The sequence below is a fragment of the Labrus mixtus genome, chromosome 10 (genome assembly GCF_963584025.1).
Source record: "Labrus mixtus chromosome 10, fLabMix1.1, whole genome shotgun sequence".
Taxonomy (NCBI): domain Eukaryota; kingdom Metazoa; phylum Chordata; class Actinopteri; order Labriformes; family Labridae; genus Labrus; species Labrus mixtus.
In genome coordinates this window covers 3,847,760-3,872,365 of record NC_083621.1, presented here as the reverse complement: position 1 = coordinate 3,872,365, position 24,606 = coordinate 3,847,760, and the positions used below count along the sequence as shown (strand labels likewise).

Genomic DNA, 24,606 nt, shown 5'->3' with positions numbered 1-24,606 from the left:
CGTGCACAGCGAGTCCTTGCTGTCAGCCTGTTGTTACTGTAACAGAGACGCTCCTGACAGGCTGGAAGAAACACGCTCCATCAACAACCCTCCATCACTTCAGTGTAATAACAAATCAAAACACCATCATGATCAGCTGTTTCACCTGAGAGCGTGCAGAGTGATTCATTGTGTGTTTCAGCATCAGGGGAACTCCTCACTTTTGTAACTTTTCTCTCCTAATTTGGTTGATTTCAGAGATTTGTCCACATTGAATGAATATCTGGAGCAGGTCTTCACCAGCCTATCATTTATTCATCGACATGGATTTCTTCTTCTCCCTAACAGTGGCTCCTCACCTCTCTCTCTCTCTCTCTCTCTGAGCAGATGTTGAGCACCAAGCCCGAGCAGCCTTGATCTTAGGAGACACTGGACCGACCTGCATGTTGCCTCTGTTTGAAAGAGAACATTTTCTCCGTCTCTCGCGTCGACCCTGAGCGGAGAGTCTCTGGCTCGGGGGGAATTCAATTAAATCAAAAACGTATCACTCAAATTTTTTAATTGTGCACCCGTAGACCTTGGGTATTTTCAGCTATGACTTACTGCCATCTAGAGACCAAATGTGGTAAAACTAAAAACTCCTGATCCGACCATGTGAGAGCAGCATTAGTCTTCATTATGTACATTACAGGGTATCATGACTGTTAAGATTCACTGGATGAGCCTGCATCTTTCAAGCCTTTACAGAAAAAGACGACAGCATTAAAGAAAAGTAAATTTGTACATTTTTAGTCCAGCTTTAAATTAGCTTCTTTTGGTATCTTTAAGTCTGTTTTCCCTCTTAGTTTGAGGTTTTTATTCTTGACTTAATTCCACTCCTGCCTCTGGTGTTGCCTTGCTTTTAAGTGATGCTTCCTTTATTTATTTATTTTAATTTCTTCATCTGTCTCTATCATTTTCCTATACAGTAGAGCCACCTCTACTATCTCGTTCTCTCCTTGTTTTAGCCGTCATGAGGATGGTTTCTCCTGATGTTTACTGTCATGTAATTCAAGTTATTCTGGTAATTCAAATTCAAATTCACATTCAAAAAACTTTATTTGGGGGCAATTCTAAGGCACACAGATCAGTAAAATAACAACAGTGCAGATAGAACGAAACATTTTAAACCTAAAATTTAAAGTGTCAATTTAAATACAACTTAAAGCTTAAACTTAACTTAAAATACAAAATATTAAAAAGAGTAGATATAAGTGGACAGTGATCGGACTAACAGATGTAAACAGATGTAAAGAGAAGTAAGTGGAGTAAATGAGAAATAAATATAAATATGAAATAAATATATATATATTATCCTCCAGTCACTGCAGGCTGTTTCCTGCTGGAGTTGTGTATTAATGCATTTTTATGTATTTGGAGTATCTATGCATACGTCCTGTGGTCCTTCACTATGAATGTCTTGCATAGCTTATATTGTATATTGTTCCTGGTTTTGTATCACATGACCTGTGAGGTGACCTAAGGGGTTGTATATATATGTGGACCTGTGCCTATTTACTTGTTCATGTGAAGAAATTCTGATGAAGGGCGAGTGCCTGAAAAGTTACATGTGGTGATATTTCCATTAAATTCATTGAATTTGAGCAGCTTCTGGTGTGCGGACTTTTAGTCTTTTTCTATCTTTGGATGTTTTTTGTTCAGCACCAAGTACTTCATTTTTTGGAAGTGCTTGCTATTTGATATTTTGGTACACCTCACTTACATGAAATGTGCCATGAACAGAAGAAAATAAAATCAATGTTTTGATTTAGAAAGGCAAAGAGAGACATTAAAAACATGTCCGCTGTTCACTGGAAAATAAACGTTGTATGTTAAGGCACTTTTTTTTAACACCAAAGTTTGTCAGTGTAGAAACGACAGTCCTGATGCACTCAAAGATTTGTTCTGTTTACTGTTTACTCGACTGCACAAACAAACACAGCCTTGTTTTTCATTGTATTCTGTCCTTTTATGTTTTATACAAACGTTTGTAATATGTCTTATTGCTTTACCCTGCTCTAATTATAAAATAATTTCTAGTTATCTCTCTGTGAGTAACACGGAGGCGGACAATAAAGCTGCAACATAAAAATGGATCCATGGATGTGATCGAACTGTAATAAACATTGGTAAAGATTTTGGTAAAGAGGAGACTTAATGTGTCTTTAAGAAAGTAGTGAAGTTAGCAGAGATGTGTTTCAGATTCCATGTTTAAGAATGAGCTGTACAACAGAATATACCAATCTGGAAAAAGGTTTTGAAGTGTAAATTGTACTAAGTACAGGGGTCAGAACGGAAAAAAATAGGCTGTTTGCATTCACACATTACAGCTCCTCCTGGAAATATCAGGAGTTTTTCAGGAGTTTTCTGCAAGTGGGAAAGCCCTATCAGTGTACTAAGAGATTATGATTACCCAGTAGTTTGTGTAGTGTAATCTGTTATAATGTGTCATACTTCTTATTCAATGCTGAATCAGTCAAGAATAAAAGTGTAATGTCCGCATAATAAGACGTAAAGGTGTCAAAGTGACAGAACTTCCTGTTGTTACAGAAAGTTACATCATGGTATGGTTACATAAGATCAGGTGCTTTGGCTGTAAAGAAGCCTGAAATGTGTATTTGATCACTTTAGCACCATTTTAATGTTCTTCTGGAAGTTTAATCTGAGGCAGTGAATGATAAAGAAAGCTCAAACTGCAGAGGAACCTCAGATGTTATTCAAGGTTTTAGGGGTTGGAGAAGAAGTGCATTTCACCAGTGGTCTGCAAAGTAAAGACGTTTCTTCTGTCCTGAAGCTAACAAGGAGATTCTTTAATACTGACTGCAGTATATAAAAAACAAAAAACAACATCAGACTGTTAATAACACCTTGACAGACCTCAGGATTCTCCATGATCCTGTCTCTGAACTGTTCCTGTCTGATCCCGTTTCTACTTTGTTGTTTTAGATCCTCGGTTAAAAAAAACATGCCGGGGCTCTGAGAGCGGGGCAGTCAGGAAGCCGAGAGGCAGTTCTTTTGGGTTTTTTGGGCGACTTACTCTCACGCAACACATGTGGCGGCTGGTCCTCGGGAGGCAGAGGGGTCCTCCCCTGCAGGTCAGGTTACCCGGAGCAGCCAAGGGCTAACCACTACCATCTGGCCTCACCTTCCATGTTCGCTGACGCTCAGGGCTTCAATGGCTTCCACATGGTGCCCCGCCATCTCGACATAACCTCTACAACACACAGAAGTATACACATAGATGCACACACAATGCACACCTATGAAAGCTCAGCTTCATATAGGCATGTAAGTAAATACATTTACACACATTTATCTGCACAAAACATAAGAAACAAGTGTTTTTAATTTAGCTTTTTTTAATCCTGTAGTTTTAAGGTGCAACATAGAAAGAGAATAAATAGATGTGACAAATTAGAGAAATGAATGAAAATGACTAAATCTGAACTTTTAAGATCAAGAAATGACTTAAAATCAAGTTCAAAATATTCAGATTCTTTAGACAATATGAACTCATTTTGCTCCTTAAATTCATAAAAACATACATGCATATTGCATACCTACAACACATGCACATGTGCAAAGAACATATGCACTCACACACACTGACATACATGCACAATCTGCACTTACGCACACACAACACAGCACACACACAAAGGACACACTCAAAACCCACATGCTCATACAAAAACATATGCATGCAAGCACAAGCATACATCCGCTCACACAACTGGAGGGGGTTTTCGAGCAGGCAGAGGAGGGAGGGGTTGTGGGGGATGGAGAATGAGGAGGGGATGGGGGGGTGGGGTGGGGGGCTTTAATCAGGAAATTCACCTCCAGGGGTTTCATGTAAGCTGGACTGGACGCTGCTCTTCTCCTTGCTTCACACAATGAATCACTGAGACAACCTGCGCTTGAGCGCCTCAATCCACTGTCAATAAAACAAATGCTATCACAGACTGTGTGTGTGTGTGTGTGTGTGTGTGTGTGTGTGTGTGTGTGTGTGTGTGTGCACTGTAATATGTTATATGGGTTCATATGCAGCACGCAGGAAACATCCAGCCATGTCTGTAATTATACAGAATCAACATAAATAGCAGACTGGAGTTCTCACAGTTGCATTGAAATATACATATAAAAACATGGTTATTGAATCTAAATGTGAAGAGAAATACAGACTAACAGAACTGTGGGAAAGGATGATCTGCAAGAGGTCATGAGCCTGTTTGACCTCTAATTATCACCAGTTTCCCTTTTTGTCTGCGGTGGTTTACGGACACAAAAGAGCGGTGAAAATCAGTTCAATGCCTCAGTACGCCTCGCTTTCTGCATCTTTATTGTGGAAAGAGACTAAATACATTTACTCAAGTTCTGTTTTTAAATTCAACACAAGCGTTTTCATTTGCTGCCACTTTAAACTTCTACTCAAGGAGAAGTATTTAACTTTCCCCCTGTTATATTGAGTTTATAAAATATGATTTGTTGTAGATTTAACCTCTAAAAGTTACGTAAAACATTTCAAATGAGTAACTCATGAACATTTACAAAAGTCAAATAGAGCTAAATCCTTTAAGTTTCAAGTGAAATAAGGAGTAGAGTAAAGAAGGACTCATAAAACTCTTGACTGAAGCGGGCAACAAGGTCGCTTATATGTAGATTAAACAGCATAAATAGGATGACCTGGGGGGGGGGGGGGGGGGGGGGGTTTCTAGAATCTGGAAACATAAAGAAAACAGCTTGTAAATAAAATCATTGATCAGTTTGAAGTTAATTTATTGGTGTGCAGTTTAGGAATAAAAATAAACAATGTAGAAACGTATTTATCAGAAAACATCAGAGTTTATAAATTCTGTTTGTGTAGAGTGGCGGGTATAATTGACCACGAGATGACGCCCGTGAGAAATGTTGCTTTACACTTTCCATTAGAGCCGTCAAACGCTTAAACCTTTAAAACGCGATTATTCTCATTTTTTTATGAATGTTTTAAATTCCATTATTTTCCATTTTATGTTATGCTTTTATTTTGTATTTTTGCAGTCTTATACAAACCTGCCTTTATTTTGAAAGAACATAAGTTGCTACTGGTAGATGGAAGGTTACAGCATGAACCACAGAGAAAAGAATCAGAAACGGAATAAAAACAGCTTGAAGAGGACGATAAAAAAAGGTAAATGTTTGATGTCATAAGGTGGATATTACTTCTGACTCGTCAGCTGAGTCGTCTGGGAGGTTTTTTTAAAGCGATATGAGACATTTAAAGGTGCAGTGGTGTCTTTCTCTTCCCTCACTGTGGCTGCAGGGAGAAGCTGCTGTGGCTTAGATGGGGTCTACATGGACAAAATAGTATGGGATGAAAAAAAAAAAGCATTTATTTTGGACCTTGTTATGATAATGCGTTAGGAGGATCCACTTCAGTGTCTTCAGCAGTAGGTGTGGTTGGTAGGAGGAGAAGCAGGGTCAGTACTGATGACACACCTGAGGGGGGTGTGGTGGCTCTGTCTCTGTAATCTTCATAAGCAGCAATTTGGGAAACTCACTTTTTTGTAGTTATTTTTTGTAGTTTATTAGATAGGTTAGATGAAGAGAGACAGGAAATGTTTGGAGGATAGTCGGGGGTTCAAAAAAATGATCACCTGAAGAAGAAACGTAATCAATTAAAACATTTTGTTTTATCTTCTTAGGATACTGGGGTATGACATATGGCAAAGGGCTGAGGTTGGATTCAAACCCTCGACCACTGTAAGGAGAACTATAGCCTCCATACATGGGGCGCGCAACATAACTGCTAAGCTATCCGACGCCCCACTATCACACATTTTGAATCCTTATTGGGATGTGTTGTTTTATGTTTGGGTACTTTATGCCTTAATTACTTTTTTAAAGTAGAGTCATTAGAAGTAATTTAAGGAGTGAAAGATGACATATAAGGATGATCTGGAGAAACATCCATAATCCACCTAATACAGCCTTTTCTTCATTTAAAGTTTGAATCTGGATGTTTATCTATTTCAGCATTTTCTTAATTAGAGAGCGTTTACACTTCATCATAAAGATCTTTTATTTGGTATAAGTAAGTATGAATCGGTCGTCTCTAAATGGATAAAGGAAACAGATAAAGTGGAATAATAATAGGTATGTAAATTAAATTATATTAAATTAAGAGAGTAGTGAAGGAACACCCCCCCCTGCCCCATTCTATTTACAGTTTTATTTTTATTTTATCATTATTATTCTTATTAGTATTATTTTTTCTTTCTAAATCTTAATTTAATTATCTTTTTTCTCTTCATACCTTTCCTTTGGATTTTTATTTTATTTCATGTTGTATGTATTCTTGTTTGTTTAAAAAATTATATATAAAAATGTGCCATGATGAACAGAATTTGTGATGAAATATGACAACTTGTAATGCAGTAAAACAGCCTGCAATAAAGTAAAAAAACATTTAAAAGTATCGGTCGTCTCTCAGCAGGAAGGTCGGGGGTTCGATTCCCAGCTCCTGCAGCAACATGTGCAGACATGTGGGCAAGACACTTAACCCCAAGTTGCTGACTGCATATGCATGTGCATGAATGGGACGAGTCACTTTACACAGCAGCCTCTACCATCAGTGTGTGAGTGTGTAGGTGTGACCTGCAGTGTACAAGTGCTTTGTGTAGAAGACTAGTCCATTTACCATTCACCTTAACCAGGTTGCACTTTCCTATCACGGCTCATGTTCACGTTGACCTCGCGTGACTCTGCTCGTGTCAACAAGACAGACGTTCCTAACTTACATAAGTCACCTTGTATTAACACACTCACACTCACACTCACACTCACACACTCCGCAGATGAGACGTTGAGAAACACACAGCTCGCAGCTCGCTCCCAACAGAAGAAGTCCCACGGATAAATCCCCCTGAGCGAGCGCACGCCGCTGCACCTGTGACACACACACAAAACAATTGTGCCTCTCGTAGATTTCTTGTTGCTTCGGAAAAACAAGAGCATCTGTGGCGCCGGGTGACAACTTATCTGGCCCAGCTGAAACAGGAACAACACACTCTCGTCTCAGCGGTAATCTTTGATCAGCTGAAACGCTCTGTGATAAACATTGACTCCATCCCCACGGGCAATCACTCGACTGCGCCTGGCATCGTGGGAGGTAATGTATGCATAGACGTGTTGCATTCGCCTCAGGCTCTCACACACACACACACACACAGGTGGAAACACACACACAAATGCATACACACAGTGAGATGAATTGCAACGCCACATAGAATAAATACATATCAGCTACAGTGAGCCGGACCGCTTTGCTCTTTCCTATTAATCCTCAGCGTGGTGATTTATTGCAGGGTGCTTGTCAACAGCCATATAGTCCCAGGAGCTGCAGCCGGGCCGGGCCGAGAGAAATAGTGGAGTTTAAGACCAAGGCCCCTGCAGCAGACCCGTATAGTCTATTTATGTGCATTCTGGTCCACGCTGAAGGAGTTGGGGGGAGGGGGAGGGGGGGGTATATGGTTGGGTTGAGCAACAACAACACTTTGTGCAGCGAGGAACGGAGCTGTAAAATAATCTCATCGTCATAATCCCCCTGCTTTTAAATCGATGTCTTCCCCACGTTGCACAGATTTGCATTTTCCAAGGTGAAAGTCCCGGACGCTCTGCAATCAGTTCAGCGGCAGGAAGAGCCACGCTGTAAGTTATTTTTATGCAGTGAATGCATGGCAGGCAGCATTCAGATTGTTGTGATTTTCAGTGAGAGGGAACACAGATTCACAGAGCGGCAGTGGGATTCTTATTCAACAGCGCCATCTAGTGGTCGTTGAAGGTGCTTGTGTTGGATGGCATCATCAGACTTCTCCCTCAGAGCCAATAAAAACAAAGAGACACCTTTTTCCTCATTAGATTAAATATGGCTGCTTCAGTTTTTTTTGTTTGTTTGTTTTTTTGCATTGATCTAGCCGACTCTGGGACATTCAGTGACCGTCCGTTGTTCCTGCAAGAAAACTAAATCTAACAAATGAGAGCAACTAAACCTGTGACATACAGGAAGGATGATAGGTTAAGTTTCTCACCTCAAGGCGTCAAGTCTAAAATCATAAAAAGATGTTTCATATGACATACTAGAGAAGCCAACACTTACTTCAAGAACCTAAATTAGACTACAGTGTAGTTCATTAATTATAATGCAATACAAGAAGGTTTTACTTCAGAGGCAGCCCTCAAGGTTTGTTTTATAAAAATGCCTAAAAAACGCTAACATGTGATTGGCCAGACATCAAACAGGACGGATGGAAATCTGTCAGAACAGGATTGGGGGTTACATGCATTATGAATATGAAATATAAATTAATGTGAATTTGCAGATTTTATTTGGTTCTTAGTTTAGCACAGAAAGTTAAGTAAAGTTAATTGACCTTGAAGTGAGTTTTTTTTTATCATCATAAAAATGCTTGAACTCCTCTTTTTACAAAAAGAACACGTCTGAACATTTCAAGACGGAGACAAGATGATGCAACATTTTGAGTTCAGTCATCAGAAAGTTTGATCATCTAACTTTTGTTTTTTTTAAAGATTTCTTTTTGGAGGTTGTACCTTTTAATTGATAGGACAGTGGATAGTAGGAAACCAGAGAGAGAGAGAGAGGGAAAGTGAAAGGGAGAAAGAGAGAGGGAGAAAGAGAGAAAGTGAAAGGGAGAAAGAGAGAGGGAGAAAGAGAGAGAGAGAGAGGGAGAGAGAGAGGGAGAAAGAGACAGAGAGAGGGAGAGACAGAATGAGAGGGAGAACAAGAGAGAGTGAGAGGGAGAACAAGAGAGAGGGAGAGAGAGACAGAGGGAGAGAGAGAGAGAGGGAGATGGAGAAAGAGAGAGAGAGAGAGAGAGGGAGAAAGAGAGAGAGTGAGGGAGAGACAGAGAGGGAGAGGGAGAAAGAGAGAGAGGGAGAGACAGAGAGTGAGAAAGAGAGAGAGGGAGAAAGAGACAGAGAGAGAGAGGGAGAGGGAGAAAGAGAGAGAGGGAGAGACAGAGAGTGAGAAAGAGAGAGAGGGAGAAAGAGACAGAGAGAGAGAAAGAAAGAGAGTGAGAAAGAGAGAGAGAGAAAGAAAGAGAGTGAGAAAGAGAGAGAGACAGAGAGAGACAGAGAAAGAGAGTGAGACAGAGAGAAAGAGAGTGAAAGGGAGAAAGAGTGAGGGAGAAAGAAAGAGAGAGAAAGAGAGAGAGAGACAGAGAGAGAGGGAGAAAGAAAGAGAGAGTGAAAGGGAGAAAGAGAGAGAGGGAGAAAGAGTGAGTGAGAAAGAAAGAGAGAAAGAGAGAGAGGGAGAAAGAGAGAGAGAGACAGAGAGAGAGGGAGAAAGAGAGAGGGAGAAAGAGAGAGAGACAGAGAGAGAGAGGGGAATGACAAGCTTATAGCCTCCGTACATGTGGCCAAAACTAACCGCTAGGCCATCTGCACATTTCATGAAACATGAAATCATGAAAATCTTTTTTAATGCATTGTTGCTGAGCATGTGTGTTTCAAAAGCTACCATGAATTGTGCGTACATTTCAAGCTTTATATGTTGTGTGCGGCCATCTTTACCGCCAACACATTTTTTATCTGAGTCCTGTGGGGTCGGGGTCGGGTGTTACTAAGTGAAAAGTTTACTCCGAGGTCAGAATGAAATTTTAACCTCCAACCGACTGAAGAAACACTTTTCTTAAAACTTGTTTTTTTTTATTGTGAAATGGACACAGTTACAATACATGACTTTAAAAAATCCACAAGAGGAACAGAGCGGCATCTTCACAGCGGCAGACAACAAGGACACTTTGACTCGACAGCGACAGACATGAAATAAGGCCACTCCACTTTGGAAAGTGTTTTGTCCGTTTGAGAGATGACAGCGGCTTGGGCTTTGACTTTGGACTGTTTGTCGGCCCTGAAGTTTTTCTCTGTCAGCGAGTTCTGCAAACTAAAAGCTGTACAGATCACTCATGTTATGCTGAACGGACAACGACTATCACTACTGTATGTATGAGGTGGAAACATTTGGGTCAAGGTAAGGACACCCTTCATTGTCATTATTTTAAAATTATAATAATGTAATAATGCCGCTACCACACAGAATCTCAACAGTATGGTACACATCATTCTGCACATTTATCTCCATCAGTGACCACTTCTGCAGACTCTGGACATAAAAAGGGGGTTACATACACATTTTGATATGAAATGTTTGACTGTCTGAGAGTGAAGAATGCACTTCTAAGTGGGATGCAAACTGGTGATTTTGGGAGATTTTACTCTGCCGGTTCACTGTTGGCATTAATGCAGGGGTTTACAGCTAGATGGCGCTGTGGGGCTGCATTTGTTTGGTGAACCCCCCCTCCTCCTGCTCAAAAACAAACCCATCTAGCAGCCTCTCTTCCACCATCTCTTTTCTTCTCCTCTTCACCTGAAACACTCTTCATCACTCCCCCTATCTTTATGAACTCACCTTCCACTATCCTCCTGCTGCTGCTCTTCCTACCAGTTTATCTTTGTGCTCCTTCCTCTCATGTCTCCCTCTCTCTGCCTCCATCCATCTCTACCTCTCCATCTCTCTCCCTCTATATCTCCGAACCCCTCCATCACCGTCTCCACAGCTCCTCTGCGTCCTCTACTCCGCGGGCACCGCCTGGGTTTCCCCTCCGGAGGTCATCAGCTGCATCAGGCTTCCAGAAGCCGGCCGGTTCACTCCTGTGGCCCAGTTGAAGAACATTCTGGAGGAAAAGGAAGACATGAAGCTCATTACAGTGGTACATTTTAATGCAGGAGGCTCACTGGAATCAATGCACGCCCACAATCTTAATTCCCCCTTTCTAGACTCAGGTTGGTCTGTAAAGGAAATTAAATCCTTCTTACTCTACACAACCTACCTAATACCATGTGCCTCCTTAACCCCCCCCCCCCCACTAGATTGGCACAAATAAATCAGAGGGTAGCTTAAAGCTTTAGGTTCATCCGACTGCAGGCAGAAGGTGTGAAAGAAGGATCATTATAAACAGGCAAAGAAAAACACTGAAGAGGATCTTTTGGATAGAAACGTTGACCTGTTTAATAATAAAGTTGCACATTGGGAGCTGAGCAGTGTGCAGACCTCTCTCTTATAGCTACGTGTTATTCACAGGCCTCCATCCATTATTCTACAATTCACCTAGCAGACGCTTTTATCCAAAGCGACGTACATCAGAGAGTAAGTACAACACAAACAAGGATCTAGACTAATGTCAGTAAGAGCAAACGATCAGCTTTGAGTCTGATTGGACACACAGGTGCTGACAGGAAGTGACCAGAGGCAAAGCACAACATTGAGGGCAGTTCTTGAGAGCTCTAATCAGTATAGAAACCATCTTATAAGTCGTCATTATGAAACAAAAACCATCGTCACTACCATCATCATCATCAATAATATGGAGACCATCATCATTAAGTTAGTAGGTATTCATGAAAGAGCTGGGTCTTTAGCTTTTTCTTAAAGGTGCAGAGGGACTCTGCTGATCACATGGAGTTTGGAAGTTCATTCCACCACCGGGGGGCGACAGAGGAGAAGAGTCTAGTCAGCATCTTAGGACCCTGTTGTGACCATTATGTGTGATGTACACATACTGAGAGAGAAGCTGTGTTTTTGATTTATTGCTATAAAAGCAGATTTTTGCATCGTGTTCATCGTGAAGGCTCAAATCGCTAAAAAAAAATTAATTAATTGTGCAGCCCTAATTCAGACATTTCAAAAAAACTATGAAAAATGTGTTTTTCATTTGAAATAAAATAGACAAAAACCCCAGTTATATCCTAACTCTGGTATAGCATCAGCACTACAAGAGAGCGTAACTTTAACGTGAATAACAGTAGTTCTATAGTTACGGTCAAACCAGTTTTTGACGCTGAGAAAATTAGACTAATCATGATGTTTACTCGGAAACAACTTTACATGAACATCTTTGCAGGAGTGTTACGAATTACATTTCTTAATTAAAGCTTAACGAGAATAAAGTAGAGATAAAAAAGCAAAGGGACAGTAAAACACACAGAGTCACAGCCCTCATGTCCTCACCCTCAGATTATTTCTATTTCAGTCCTCAGACCCTCGTGTGTGTCCTCAGGGATTATCAAAGTGGATCAAATCCCCTCTAATCTACCTCGGCCAACACTCAGGGTCAACACTAATGAGGGGAGGTCCTACTCAATAACACAACAGTGTTTCCAAAATGCTCATCATCAAATCTAATTTACTCAAGTTAATTTAGATTTTAATTCAATCAGGAAACATGAAGTGCAGATTTTTTTTTTAAACATTTATTATGTCATGTATGTGAAAGTTGAATTGATTTATATGAAGTTTTGGTTTCTTAACCAGAGACTTAAAGAGTTGGTGTCTACTTTAAAAACTAGAATATTCCTTTTCAGAGGTTTATAATGGAAATGCACTGAAGGTGGTGGTGGTGGTGGGGGGTGTTTTGAAGGATTCCCTGCCTTACTACTGAGTGCATAATGATGAGTGCATTGATGAAATCAGACAAAAGCAAAACAGCCTAAATATGATGACAGCCTCGCTCTGACAGTAAATCATAAAATGAAACCAAACTCCCCCTCAGCACTCACTCTGCGATGAACTCCAGCGGCGTCCAGGAGCCGAAATCTGCGTCAGGCATGAATTTCCTGTTCATTGGCGTATCCAAGGTAACCCTGTCAAATTAAACCAGATGGCGATCAGAGAGAGAGAGAGAGAGAGAAGCACCTCCACAGAGAACAATCAGAGAGCAGAAGGTTGAACAAGGTTGTTGTGTTTGAAGTCTTTTGCATCATGTTTTGGCTTTTTTAATCATAGTCATACATTCATATATTATATTTAACACTGCACCTTTAGTTCTTTAAAAGGTGGAATGTGTGACTTTTTGATCCAGTAGATGTCGCCCCTTGAGCACCAGCATGAAACCAAAACAAACTGATGTTTGAGCCACGCCTCCTCCATACTGAAGCCGCCGCCCTCCTCCAGAGACACACCTCCAACCCCCCTTCACTCGCGTTCACATGAAGGAGTCATCAATTAGAACGCACCGTAATTAAGCAACATTTAGAGCAAGAGGAGGAATAAATTGTCCTTTGCTCAAGCTGCAGTTTCCTGTGTCCTGCATTGTTGAGTGATTTAAGAGTACCATTTTTTCACTAAATAGTAAAACTTCCTGACGTTAAGGCGTGGTCGATTTCTGTTCAGATCATCATCAGGGTTTAAAAGCTAGCTCCACACTGGTACAGTTAGGGTTGTCAAAATCCCAGATTGTGTACAGATATTAACGTGTGCACTGATCTGGCTCTTCTTGATTTGGACGTTGCACGTTATTGTGTTTCTATGATTACAGTTGTTCTCATTATGATTTCTGTTTTTCTCTTCTGATTTATAATCATTTGTGTGGATTTTAACTTCATGTTTGTATGAGTGGAGCCCAGAGAGAGAAGTTGATACTTTGTTAGTGGCTGATAAACAAATCAATAAAATCTAACTAGTAAAAAGAATAATATCTGCTTTGATACCACAGAAACTGAAATATAACATGTTACCCCGCGCACAGTTGCAGGAACATAGCATGAAAAATAAATCAATAATCTGAGGAACACTGAAAATAACTTCACTGTATTTTACTGTGAGGTGTGTTCCTCCTGTAGCTTCCTCAGGCTCGCCCAGCACGATCACCTCACATCAAATATATATACAGTATATACGTTCTAGGTACCCAGTATCAGGTAATAACCATCTTTTTTTATTTTTTAATAAGATTTATTTTGAGCTTTTTATGTTTTTATTGTAGAGAGAGTGGATAGAGTTGAGGAGTGACATGCTGGAAAGGAGCCGTACCCTGGGCCCGCCCACTACGAGGGAAACTGCCTCCGCACATGGAGCGCCCGCACCAACCACTAGGCCACCGCCACCCCAAATATCTTGTTTTAAAGGCTTTATATTTTCACAATTAAATATAATATAAATCAAGTATATCCTCTGAAAATAACTCTGTGAGTCATGACTGTCTACAATGGGTGTAACACCCGAGTCCCACTGTCTGTGATGTTTTCAGAGTTTTCAGAGTCCTATCTTCACTTTGTTTACATCGCCCGAACGGCCGGCTGACTCCTCCCCTCGCGTATAAAAGTTGTTTAATTGAGGGACTAGAGAAAAGAAGAATAACATACTGTACTCACTGCTTAACTGTGTTTCTAGATCACGCTCATTTCAGGTAAATTTACATGCAGTGTGAAGATACGAGCATAATAAAGATCGCTAGCATTAGCATGCTAACACAACAATGCAGCGCGAGTTGTTTTGGTTTCATGCTGGTGCTCAAGGGCGACATCTGCTGGATCAAAAAAAAATCACATATAAAGCCTTTAAACTGCCACAATTTGCAGGCAATGTCCTGCACACGGTCTACATTGCACAAAAACGTATTTGTGCAATTTACACAGTGCTCTCTCCCTCTCTCTCGTTTATTCAAGGCGGCTTTAGGTAAAAAGATAGGACAGAAGATTTTTAGTTTTCTTAAAACTTAACTGTTCGTCATTCAGATGTCTGAGATAGTTTTGCTTTGTGCTGGGAAGTGGAAACAACACGACTCAAAGTATTGAACAACCGAGTATTTTGACAACATTAGACTGTAAGAGCAACGATGGAAAAGGTATGTTTACATAATGATGCTTTCTTATTTGGCATACTTGCTTTTAGGATATTACATTCCTGAAAGCAAAAACACAAAAAGCCGTTGTTGGCTCTCCTCTCTCTTTGTGGAAAACACTCGGTCCTCTGAATGCCTCCAGCTGCTCTATCGTGTTGTTAAATGACGCAGCTCGGAGGGGGTTGGGGGGAGGGGGGGGGGTGCAGGATGCAGACTGGAACAGAAATGCAAGTCATGGGGCTAATGCTGAACAGATGTGACAGCACACCGGAGAGGCAGACTCAGTGCAGCTTCATCTTTAATGGAAAATACAACCAAAGAGAGAACAGGAGGGAGATACTCCCCTGGAAATTCATTTTTCCTGCTTCTCAGGATGACTGTGCAGGTTTAACATTCAATAAGCAAACGGGGGGAAGGGGATCATGCTATGGCCGACTGCGTGCGTCATTCATCTCAAACAGATCATGTGCACAACCAGAGATCTGCTGCCAGCCACATCCATCTTTTTGTTCCCGCAGCTTATGTTGAGCTCTTCAAACAGAAAAAAAAGACTTGATGCAAAGCTTTTTTTTTTTTGGTTTAACAGCACAATGACTTCATCTTTACTCCTCTTATTGCAGGCTTGAATGGTTGCTGCGTTTGAAGCTACACTGTGAACGATATTTGTGTTAATAAACACACAGAAAACGTGTATCTTAAGATCTGCTGCTGGATATTGACTTCACCAGGATATCTTTATTTTCTACCGACATCCAAAGCGCAGAGAGTAAAGCGCTCCGTTCAGGGAACAAGAAAGAAACACGTCCCTGGTTATATTGTCATAAAGCATCGTAGAGCTTCAGGGCTCGGGAACATGAAGGTACTCTGTGCAGTTTACGAGCATCATGTTTCAATATCAGCAGCTAACGGAGAGTCTATTGGATTCCCTTTCTTACTTTACCCACAGCATTAAGGTTGTGTGGTGATGAAGCATCTCAGTAGTTCTTCTGTTCTGATAGGGTAAGGTGTCGTTTAAGTGACGGCCCCATGGTCTTAAATCAAAGGGGAATAAATATTAAGGCCATAACAAACAGTTATTTTCATTAGCTATCTATATATTTTTTTAATGATTTGACTTTTAAAAAAATAAAATATTAACATATGGAATTTCACAATCCTATACATTAAGTCTGGATGTCTTCTTACATCACCCAAAAATGTGTCTGAAAGTGGTTCTGTTTTTGTATTCAAGGACACTGTGCTGTTCATTTGAGCGCCTGACTTTCAGGAAATCAGAAAGTGGGCAAGTCAGTAGACAGTCGATCACTTGCAGGTATTTCATGAATATGACATGATGTGAAGTATGACTGACAACATCAAGTGTTGAAAAATGAAGCCAACACTGAAGTGCAAAAAAACCTGCAGCCCCTCCAGTGTCCACAAGAGGCTGGCTGCCATCAACAGGATTCCAAAGCCGCCTTCAGTAACCAATGGCGAACGTCACTCAGGCTTCTTCCATTTTAATTTATTATGTCTGATTATTACTAAATGAAACTTAAAATATTAGCTTGTCTGTAAACCATGAATTCTTGCTGAGTCTCACTGGATGGATTGTGGTTGTTTACCTATGAAGTCAAAAACTCCCAGGATCCAACACATTTATATAACCATCCAATAAACAATGAACCAATAAATAAACCTACTGAAGGTTCATACTATCAGGGGTAGGAGCAAAGCACCTCAATCGGTGCATTTACAAGAGGGATGTCCGGACAGTTGACCTTCTCTCTCTCCCTCTCTCTGAAGCTGATGTCATTCTGCTGCGTCTTATCTCTCTGCAGGAGTAGAGATTTTTTTTTAAACGGGAGTTTTGTTATGTTGCGCGGAGCTGCCGAGGGCTCAGGCACAGTTTTTAAATTCTGTGCGCTCAGTGAGGTCCTCGTGCACAGCTTCTCTCTCTCTCTCTCGGCAATTTAAATGAATAAATTAAAGATAAATAAAAACAGGACAGAAATGTACTTGGGCGACCCCCCCAGGTATCGTCTATGTGTGGGAAACAGGAAGCTAGTATTCTATATTGTAGAGAGATGTTGTGCACTGACCTGTGATTGCTGTAAACACACACACACACACACACAAGTACTCACGGCAGTATGGCCACAGCAGCAGCTTCCGACGGCATCCCACTGTTCTTTGCTGCAAGGCTCTGACACAGCTGGTGGACGGCAGCTTTGGCCATGCCGTATCCGACCATTCCTGAGGATCACAGAATATTTCTTTTAGTGTACTGGAGGGAAAAAAACAACATGGACCTCATCAAATGCACCGCACACTGTGCCCAGGAGAGGAAGTCATTGATTTAAGTGAAGAGAAGTCAAGTGGAAAGACTCTGGAGGATCTATCGGAGGAGGGAACAGTTTGAAAACTTTTTAAAAACTTTAGTAAACCGCGACTGGATTCCTCACACTGTTTGTACTTTTTTAAAGACATGGCTAACTGCTTGTTGTGTTGTGATTTCCTCACAAACCTCCCAGTGATGTTTCTTAGCTTCAGCATCTGGAAACAGTAAGTCCAAAGAATGCTAAGCATCTTCCCCGGCAGCCTAAACCAATCATATGACAGGCTTACAGAGAAGTGACCAATGAGAACAAGGGGTGGTGACATGGCTTTCATGTCAAGCTTTTGTTTTTTTGTTTTTTCTCCCTGAGTGAAACAAAAAGGAAGCACGAGTGTAGTGTAGGGGCATGAGTCACATGTTCGTTCCTTCATAGAGCCTATGCGAGTCCCTTCACTCGTAGATCTCCTTATTGTCTGAATTGTCCTTGAAACACATCTGATACTGTTAGGATCTAGTGTTGGGAGGAACACATTGCTACAGTAGTCTCTGGGAATTTGATTTGTGATTACTTAGTCACTACTATTTGCAGTAACTAGTCATGTATCTAGTTACTTTTCAAATTCAATAACGCCACTACAACAATAATTGCAGATATTTAAATGGGCGCCTGTGGCTCAGAGGTAGAGTTGGTCGTCTCTCAACCGGAAGGTTGTGGGTTCGATCCCCAGCTCCTGCAGACACACGTCGATGTGTCCTTGGGCAAGACACAGCTTTGTTGCCGGTGTTTGAATGGGAAAGCTTATACTGAGTGTACTGACAAATGTTAATTGACATCTTCTCTCTACATCAGAAATGTCTGTTCTGATAAAAAAAAAACGCTGAAGTTATAACTTATCGAGGTCAGAATGTAGTTTCTTCTGATCCTTGGAGCAGAGAGCTGAAACAGAGGCTGCAGCTTTGGTAAGAGGACACGTCTCTGAAAGTCACTGAAAGCTATTTTTGTTTTACTATTTTAGAGGATAAGAAGAACAACAGGGATTATGGAAAATAAATTCAAGTCACATGGAGATCACAGAGATGACCTCTGTGTTGATCCCTTTGTTTGAAAATCAGAGGTTAGGTTTTTTTTTTTTTCTTCAAAGCCTCCACGTGGTTCGACCTCCCTTTTGTTGGTCTTTATATTTTTAAGATTGCTCTATCATTTCAAGTAAAGGCCATTGCGCACTGAGTCTGTTTTTAATGCTTTTTTTGGGATCTGTAATCGAACAGAAACTCCTTGAACACAGAGTCTGATGTGTTCATTTTTCTGTGCATTGTGAAAATTCACAGTATGAGACAAAAGGTCTCGTACTCGTCATGCAGTGATCGAGCGCTGAAGATTTTGTGGTTCATTCACTCCTTGAGAAAAGAAAACAAGAAGTTCGTCCACTCCTGAAAACTTGACAAGAGCGAGGAGAGTTTCACTGTCGATGAAGAGCAGCAGGATTATACTGATCACTTCCAGGTGTGTTTCAGGAAGTCAATGGTCCAGATTGATACGCTGCTCGATATACTGGAAACACACATTAAAAAAAAAAAAGCTGACCAATTTACTCAAAGAAATTAATCCTGTGACGATATGGACACACCATATTTACATCTGTTAGTCCGATCACTGTCCACTTATATCTACTCCTTTATATTTTGTATTTTTAAGTTAAGTTTAAGCTTTAAGTTGTATTTAAATTGACACTTTATATTTAGGTTAAAATGTTTCGTCTACCTGCACTGTTGTTATTTTACTGCTCTGTGTGCTTTTGAATTGCCCCGCGGGGACAAATAAAGTTTTTTGAATTGAATTGACACCAGACACAAACACACACACACACACACACTGGGACAGATGCAAAAAAAAAAAAAGCACTTCAACAGAGTTTCAGAATCGGTGTGCAAACACGACTGACACATCATGAGAAAACATTTTGTTAGGTGCATCAACACAAAACATGGACTCAGTGTGCAAAGGCCTGAAAGATTGGACACAATCAAACCCTGACTTGTTTATTCTGAGAAAGTCAAACTCAGAATTTTAGAGATAGACCAATTCATCGACCAGCCGATAAAATCAGCAGATATCGGCTCATCCAGTAGATATTGGTGTCGGCTAATTTTAACACAGAAATGCGCCGATATTACTAGACTTATTCATAGGCCTGGGCGATAAAACGATAACGATAATTATTGCAATATATTTTTTGTCAATTTAAATATTTAAAATGTTCGATAAAAGTTCGATAGATTTAAACCTGTAATTACACTATCAAAACATAGGGAAATGGGGGGGCACTTTCTTCTACTTTCACATAGCAGCAAAGATCAGCTTTTAAATTTGAAATAAATAATGATTGACAATTATCGTGATAATTATCGATATCGACTTATATGAAATTTTTTAGCTTGATAATATTTTTTGTCATATCGCCCAGGCCTACTTATTCACCAGTCAAATAGCCTAGTTCTCTTTCTGGGTGTCACCAGCAGAGGGCGCTATATGGATTACAACAAGCATTTTAAAGTGTCAGACACGTACAGTTACTCTCCAGTTGAGTGACCGTCTGGTCTTCATTATTTATCTTTTCCACAAGTTTATGATCTGCATTGGAGCGATCGAATGAAAACATGTATATCTACATCTACAGATTGAACACAGATCTAAGAAAGATATCGGCTGATATATGGGTCTCAGATATTTTGTCTCCCCAATATTGATATTGGTCGGGCAAACGTTGATTTGAAACCACATTTTATGATCAAAACAAATAGTTATGCTCATCCATCTTCACATGTTTTCACTGCACAGATGTCCAACACTCGTACACTTTTTAATCTCATTACTATTTTTTCATTTCTTTAAACTTTTGTTAAAGTGTTTGAATCAGATGAGGTAAAAACTAAAGGCTTCAAAAGGGACAGGTTTCTACATAAATAAACGCTCAGTGGAAAAAGAGAAGACCAAATCTAAAAGTATCAGATCAGTGAACACACTCAAGTCCGTGTCAACAAAGAGAGGGGAGCATTAAATGCTGAGTCATTCTCCTCCTAATCCAGCAGCCAATGAGCTGTCTGCTGAGCCCGGACTTTGTATTGCTGTAGCTGGATGTCAGCCCATCACATGGTGGGTTTAAACACAGAGAGAGGGGGGGCCGGGGGGGGGGTCACATGGCACCAGGCCAAAGCTTTTCTGCTGCCACAGAGGCGACGTGAGGCGGGCTGCTGTCTCCTTAACAATAGGTGTTTCATACGTCATTGCCACATCAGCCGATTAGATGGAGATCAGGTTATTAAACAGGATTCGATGCCTGCAGGATATTGACTCTCCTGGCAGGCTGCTTTCTTTCTTAGAGCGGGTTTGGTGCTCACCATGGTTTATATTTAACGTCCTTCTCTGCAGAATTAAATTGAACATTGGATCATTGGCTCCTGTGAGGAGTCTTTAACTGGTTAAAATTTAAACCGATTCCTCTAAGGGACCATCAAAAGCTAACAAGACAATAAATTAGTTTTCACATGTCCACTCTTTAAAAGTTCTAGAGAATTTCTAGAGGACTGTTCCTGAAATCCTCCTGACCTGCTTCAGAGTGGGAGACTATCCCTATCAGACGGGAAGAAAGACTCAGAAGTGTCCACTATGCAACGCTGAGATGTGAATATTTGTCTTTATTTCAGCACTACGTGTACTCCAACAGAATCACGATATCAACAGAAGAGGCTAAGAAGAACCTACCAGCATACTGTCACATCAGCTCACTCTGACGTTCTGTGCGAAAAAACACTAGTCCACTGTCCTGTCCTATCGATAAAGGCATAAGAAGCGTCCAATTCCCAAGAAAAAAATCACCAAATAAAATGTGTTTTCTTGCCTTACTCATGATCATTTAGCATCTCTATTTCTGACTAAACTGAAGTTTGAACTTTTTTTTTTTTGTGTGGCATTGTATTTTCTTCTGTTTCTGACGACCGCAGTCCGTTACATTTGAACTCTAAACTGTTGTGGGTTGAAGGCTGTGATCAGGTCGGGGTTGGACACCGGCAGAGAAAAGGAGGGTCGCTGACGGACAAACAAGCTGCTCGTTTGTGAAACGCTCAAACCAATGATCGCTGCTGTTTCCACACGACTCATCCGCTGTTTCTCTCTTTCATTATTCCCTCCGTCTCGTGTCTCTTGGATCCATTTTATCGACACATTTCCCCTCAGACTGTTGTGGTCTGTGTGAGTTATGTCAACGCCGCTCGTCTGATCCCTGCAGCGACTTCTAATACCTTCATTATTTGAATTGGCAGGTCTGACAACAAAGACGCTCGCTCAATGAGGTCCCCGATACATATCAAAGTCCCTGTGTGTAACCCTGACATGAAGCGAGGTCGTCCTGATGAGAACGGTAAACACTAACGTGTGCGTGTGTGTTTTTACCTCCGGTGCCCGACTGAGCTGCTTTAGCCCCGGCCAGAGTCAACAGTCCTCCTGCTTTGAGGTGCAGAGCGGCGAGGCGGCTGGAGATAGTGGAGGTCCACACACTCTGCTTCCACATCAGATCGCTGTTTTTGAATAAATCTACAAAAAAAGAGACACAGAATCATTTGTAAGACACCCCAAACTATTCATTTTTAAACATGCCTCACTTTATTAAGTTCTGACAGTAATACACACTGTGTGTTGGCTGTCCGGCTGAGAATGAGACACAAAATGACTACTAGCACTCTTTTGTCTTTAAAGTCTTTATATGTGATTCTTCACACTTAAATATAATATAAATCAAGTATATCCTCTGAAAATAACTCTGTGAGTCATGACTGTCTACAATGGGTGTAACACCCGAGTCCCACTGTCTGTGATGTTTTCAGAGTCCTATCTTCACTTTGTTTACATCGTCCGGACAGCCGGCTGACTCCTCCCCTCGTGTATAAAAGTTGTTTAATTGAGGGACTAGAGAAAAGAAGAATAACATACTGTACTCACTGCTTAACTGTGTTTCTAGATCACGCTCATTTCAGGTAAATTTACATGCAGTGTGACGATACGAGCATAATAAAGATCGCTAGCATTAGCATGCTAACACAACAATGCAGCGCGAGTTGTTTTGGTTTCATGCTGGTGTTCAAGGGCGACATCTGCTGGATCAAAAAAGCCTTTGAGCTAATACACCCTGTAGTTAGCTTAGCTTAGCTTAGCATAAAAACAGGACACAGCCTTCTCCATAATCATGACAGAAACAAACCTGTCCTACTGAACAGGACAGAACCAATCAGAAGGCTGCGGCTCAGTTGGTAGAGGTTGCTATGAGTAGTGTCTCATCTCATTCATACACCACAGATGAAGCAGCGGGAGCAACTTGGGGTCTTTCCCGAGGACACATCGGACACATGTGGCTGCAGGAACTGGGGATTGAACCCCCGACCTTCTGGTTAGAAGACGACCGACTCTACCAACTGAGCCGCAGTGGCACACAAAAAATAAAAAAAAACTACATTCAATGAGGACAAGAGTGAACTTCCTGTAGTTTTTTAAGCCTGGTTTTCAGCATGCATCACTGCAGGAAGTACATGATGGCTGATTTGTGTCGCAGCAAACAACAGGTCGGTCTCTTACCTTTGGAGCTACAGCTTCCACCGGCCCATCCTCCTGCCACACACAAGATAGCATCCACTTTCTGTTCCCCTAGCAACTGGGCCACATCCGCCGTCACCTGCACAGAGCCAGAGATAAACTGCTTACACCTTTTAATAAAGCCACAGGGTCGACGTCAAAGCAATCGAATGTCAACCAGCCGAGAATAATGGAAACATGTTTTCATGCTGCGTTCAGGTCAGGTATAACAAAATCTGGATATTTGGAGAAACCCTTCACATCACCTTCAGAGTGTGCATGAAGTTATTTCTTTATAACCTTTATAGAAAGATGTTGTAATTATTAAAGATTACAAACTGTTTTTACAATATGCTACGGGATTTAAACCAGGAAATATATGAGAGTAACAAAAACATTATGTGAACCATTTAAAAATCATATTTACTCTTAACTGATTTTAATTGTCTCAGGATGTTCTGTCTTGGCTACTTCCACCTATTTGTAGCAATTGTAAAATTTAGCAAAACATTTCTGGAACTCGCTACCTGATCGCTTGAAACTTACTGAAAACTTTACCACCAAATCGTGGTTAGTTCAGCAATAAGCTTGTACTCATCATGTCTTATTATTCTGTAGTTATGTCATTGCTAAATGTGTGTCTTAGTCTATCTTATTGTATCCCTCGCTTTCTCCTTTTAAACTGTTTTAATCTTGTATTCATACAGAAGCCCTTGGAGGGAAGACCGTGCAAATTAACATCTGCTATAAACACTCTGATACTTGCATTAAATGTCTGTTTTCAATTTAACTATCTATATAGTGCATGTCCCTAACAAATAAACCATGAAGGGGTGAATGGAAAAAAAATATGCATTATTATTTAGTATTAGCTGTAGCAAAATGCTGATGTTTCCCATCAAACAACGCGGCGAATAAATCATGTTGTTAATTAAATTAAAAAAACAATAATATTCTTAATATTTAAACTCACAGAGACGCTCAACAGAACTGATTAAAAAAAATGTTTTGTTTTGGGTTTGTGTGTGTGGGTTTTTTTTTCCAGTTTTTTTATGTGGGTTGCTTTCTTTTTTGTTGTTATATTTTTCAAATAAATAAAAATAAATGAATGCACAAAAAAAAATTCTCTTTTCACCCTTTTTCCTCAGCGTATCTTGAACGCAGCATCAGCATATTTATTAAAGCAAAAACACTGAAATAAAAAAAATCAACATCGTCATAATAAAGCGACACTTTAAAGTGCTTTCATATTTAAATGTAGACTTTAGCAGCTTTTTTTTTTAAGACAGATTCATTTAAATAATATTCATAACATTATTAATAAAAGTGGCTCACCTGTCCAGCTTGCTCAGTGAACGACTCACTCATCTTCACGATCACGTTTTCGTTCGCCTCCTCGTTTGCAGCCATGTCGATGCTCGCAACCCACTTAGACATAAAATAAATAAACAGTTAGCTTAGCATTCAGCAGGCAAACCAGAGTGTTAGCATGGGGGGGGGGGGGGGGGCTTCCTGTCAACACTCACCCATCCGCTGGACTTAAAATGCTGGACACACTTTGAGCCCAGGGCGCCTCGTCCACCGTACACGATCACCCGGTTAGCAGCCATGTTTACACCGTGATTAGCAGCGAGCAGAGTGAGAGAGCTGTGGCCGAGCTGCAGCTCTAATACCCGGGGAAGGAGGGGGCGTTCCTCCGCCTGTGCAACAAGTTGGCTGAACTGATGCTGCGTTCAAAGACCGACGGAGATATCAGGATTATAAGGCTAACTAAACGATAGATAGATAGATAGATAGATAGATACTTTATTGATCCAGAGGGAAATTCAAAGCATCCAGTAGCAGGTTACAGAGACGTACATGACATGAAACATTTGTTACAAATTAAACTACAAAACCGACACCCCCCCCCCTCCCCTCCCATACATATATATTAACCTGAAATTTTTTTTTAAAGAATACCCCTAGAT

At 40.7% G+C, this 24,606-nt stretch overlaps 1 protein-coding gene across 1 annotated transcript; it reads right to left on the bottom strand.

Moving 5' to 3' along the window:
• Positions 1-9,713: 9,713 nt before the first annotated feature.
• Positions 9,714-24,316, bottom strand: qdpra (quinoid dihydropteridine reductase a). The gene is made up of 7 exons (XM_061047619.1): positions 24,163-24,316; positions 23,972-24,064; positions 22,640-22,736; positions 21,464-21,604; positions 16,823-16,931; positions 12,634-12,717; positions 9,714-10,751 (listed from the first exon to the last, which is right to left on the bottom strand). The coding sequence occupies exons 1-7, from the start codon at positions 24,244-24,246 to the stop codon at positions 10,649-10,651; spliced, it is 711 nt and encodes a 236-aa protein (XP_060903602.1). The 5' UTR covers positions 24,247-24,316; the 3' UTR covers positions 9,714-10,648.
• Positions 24,317-24,606: the final 290 nt, after the last annotated feature.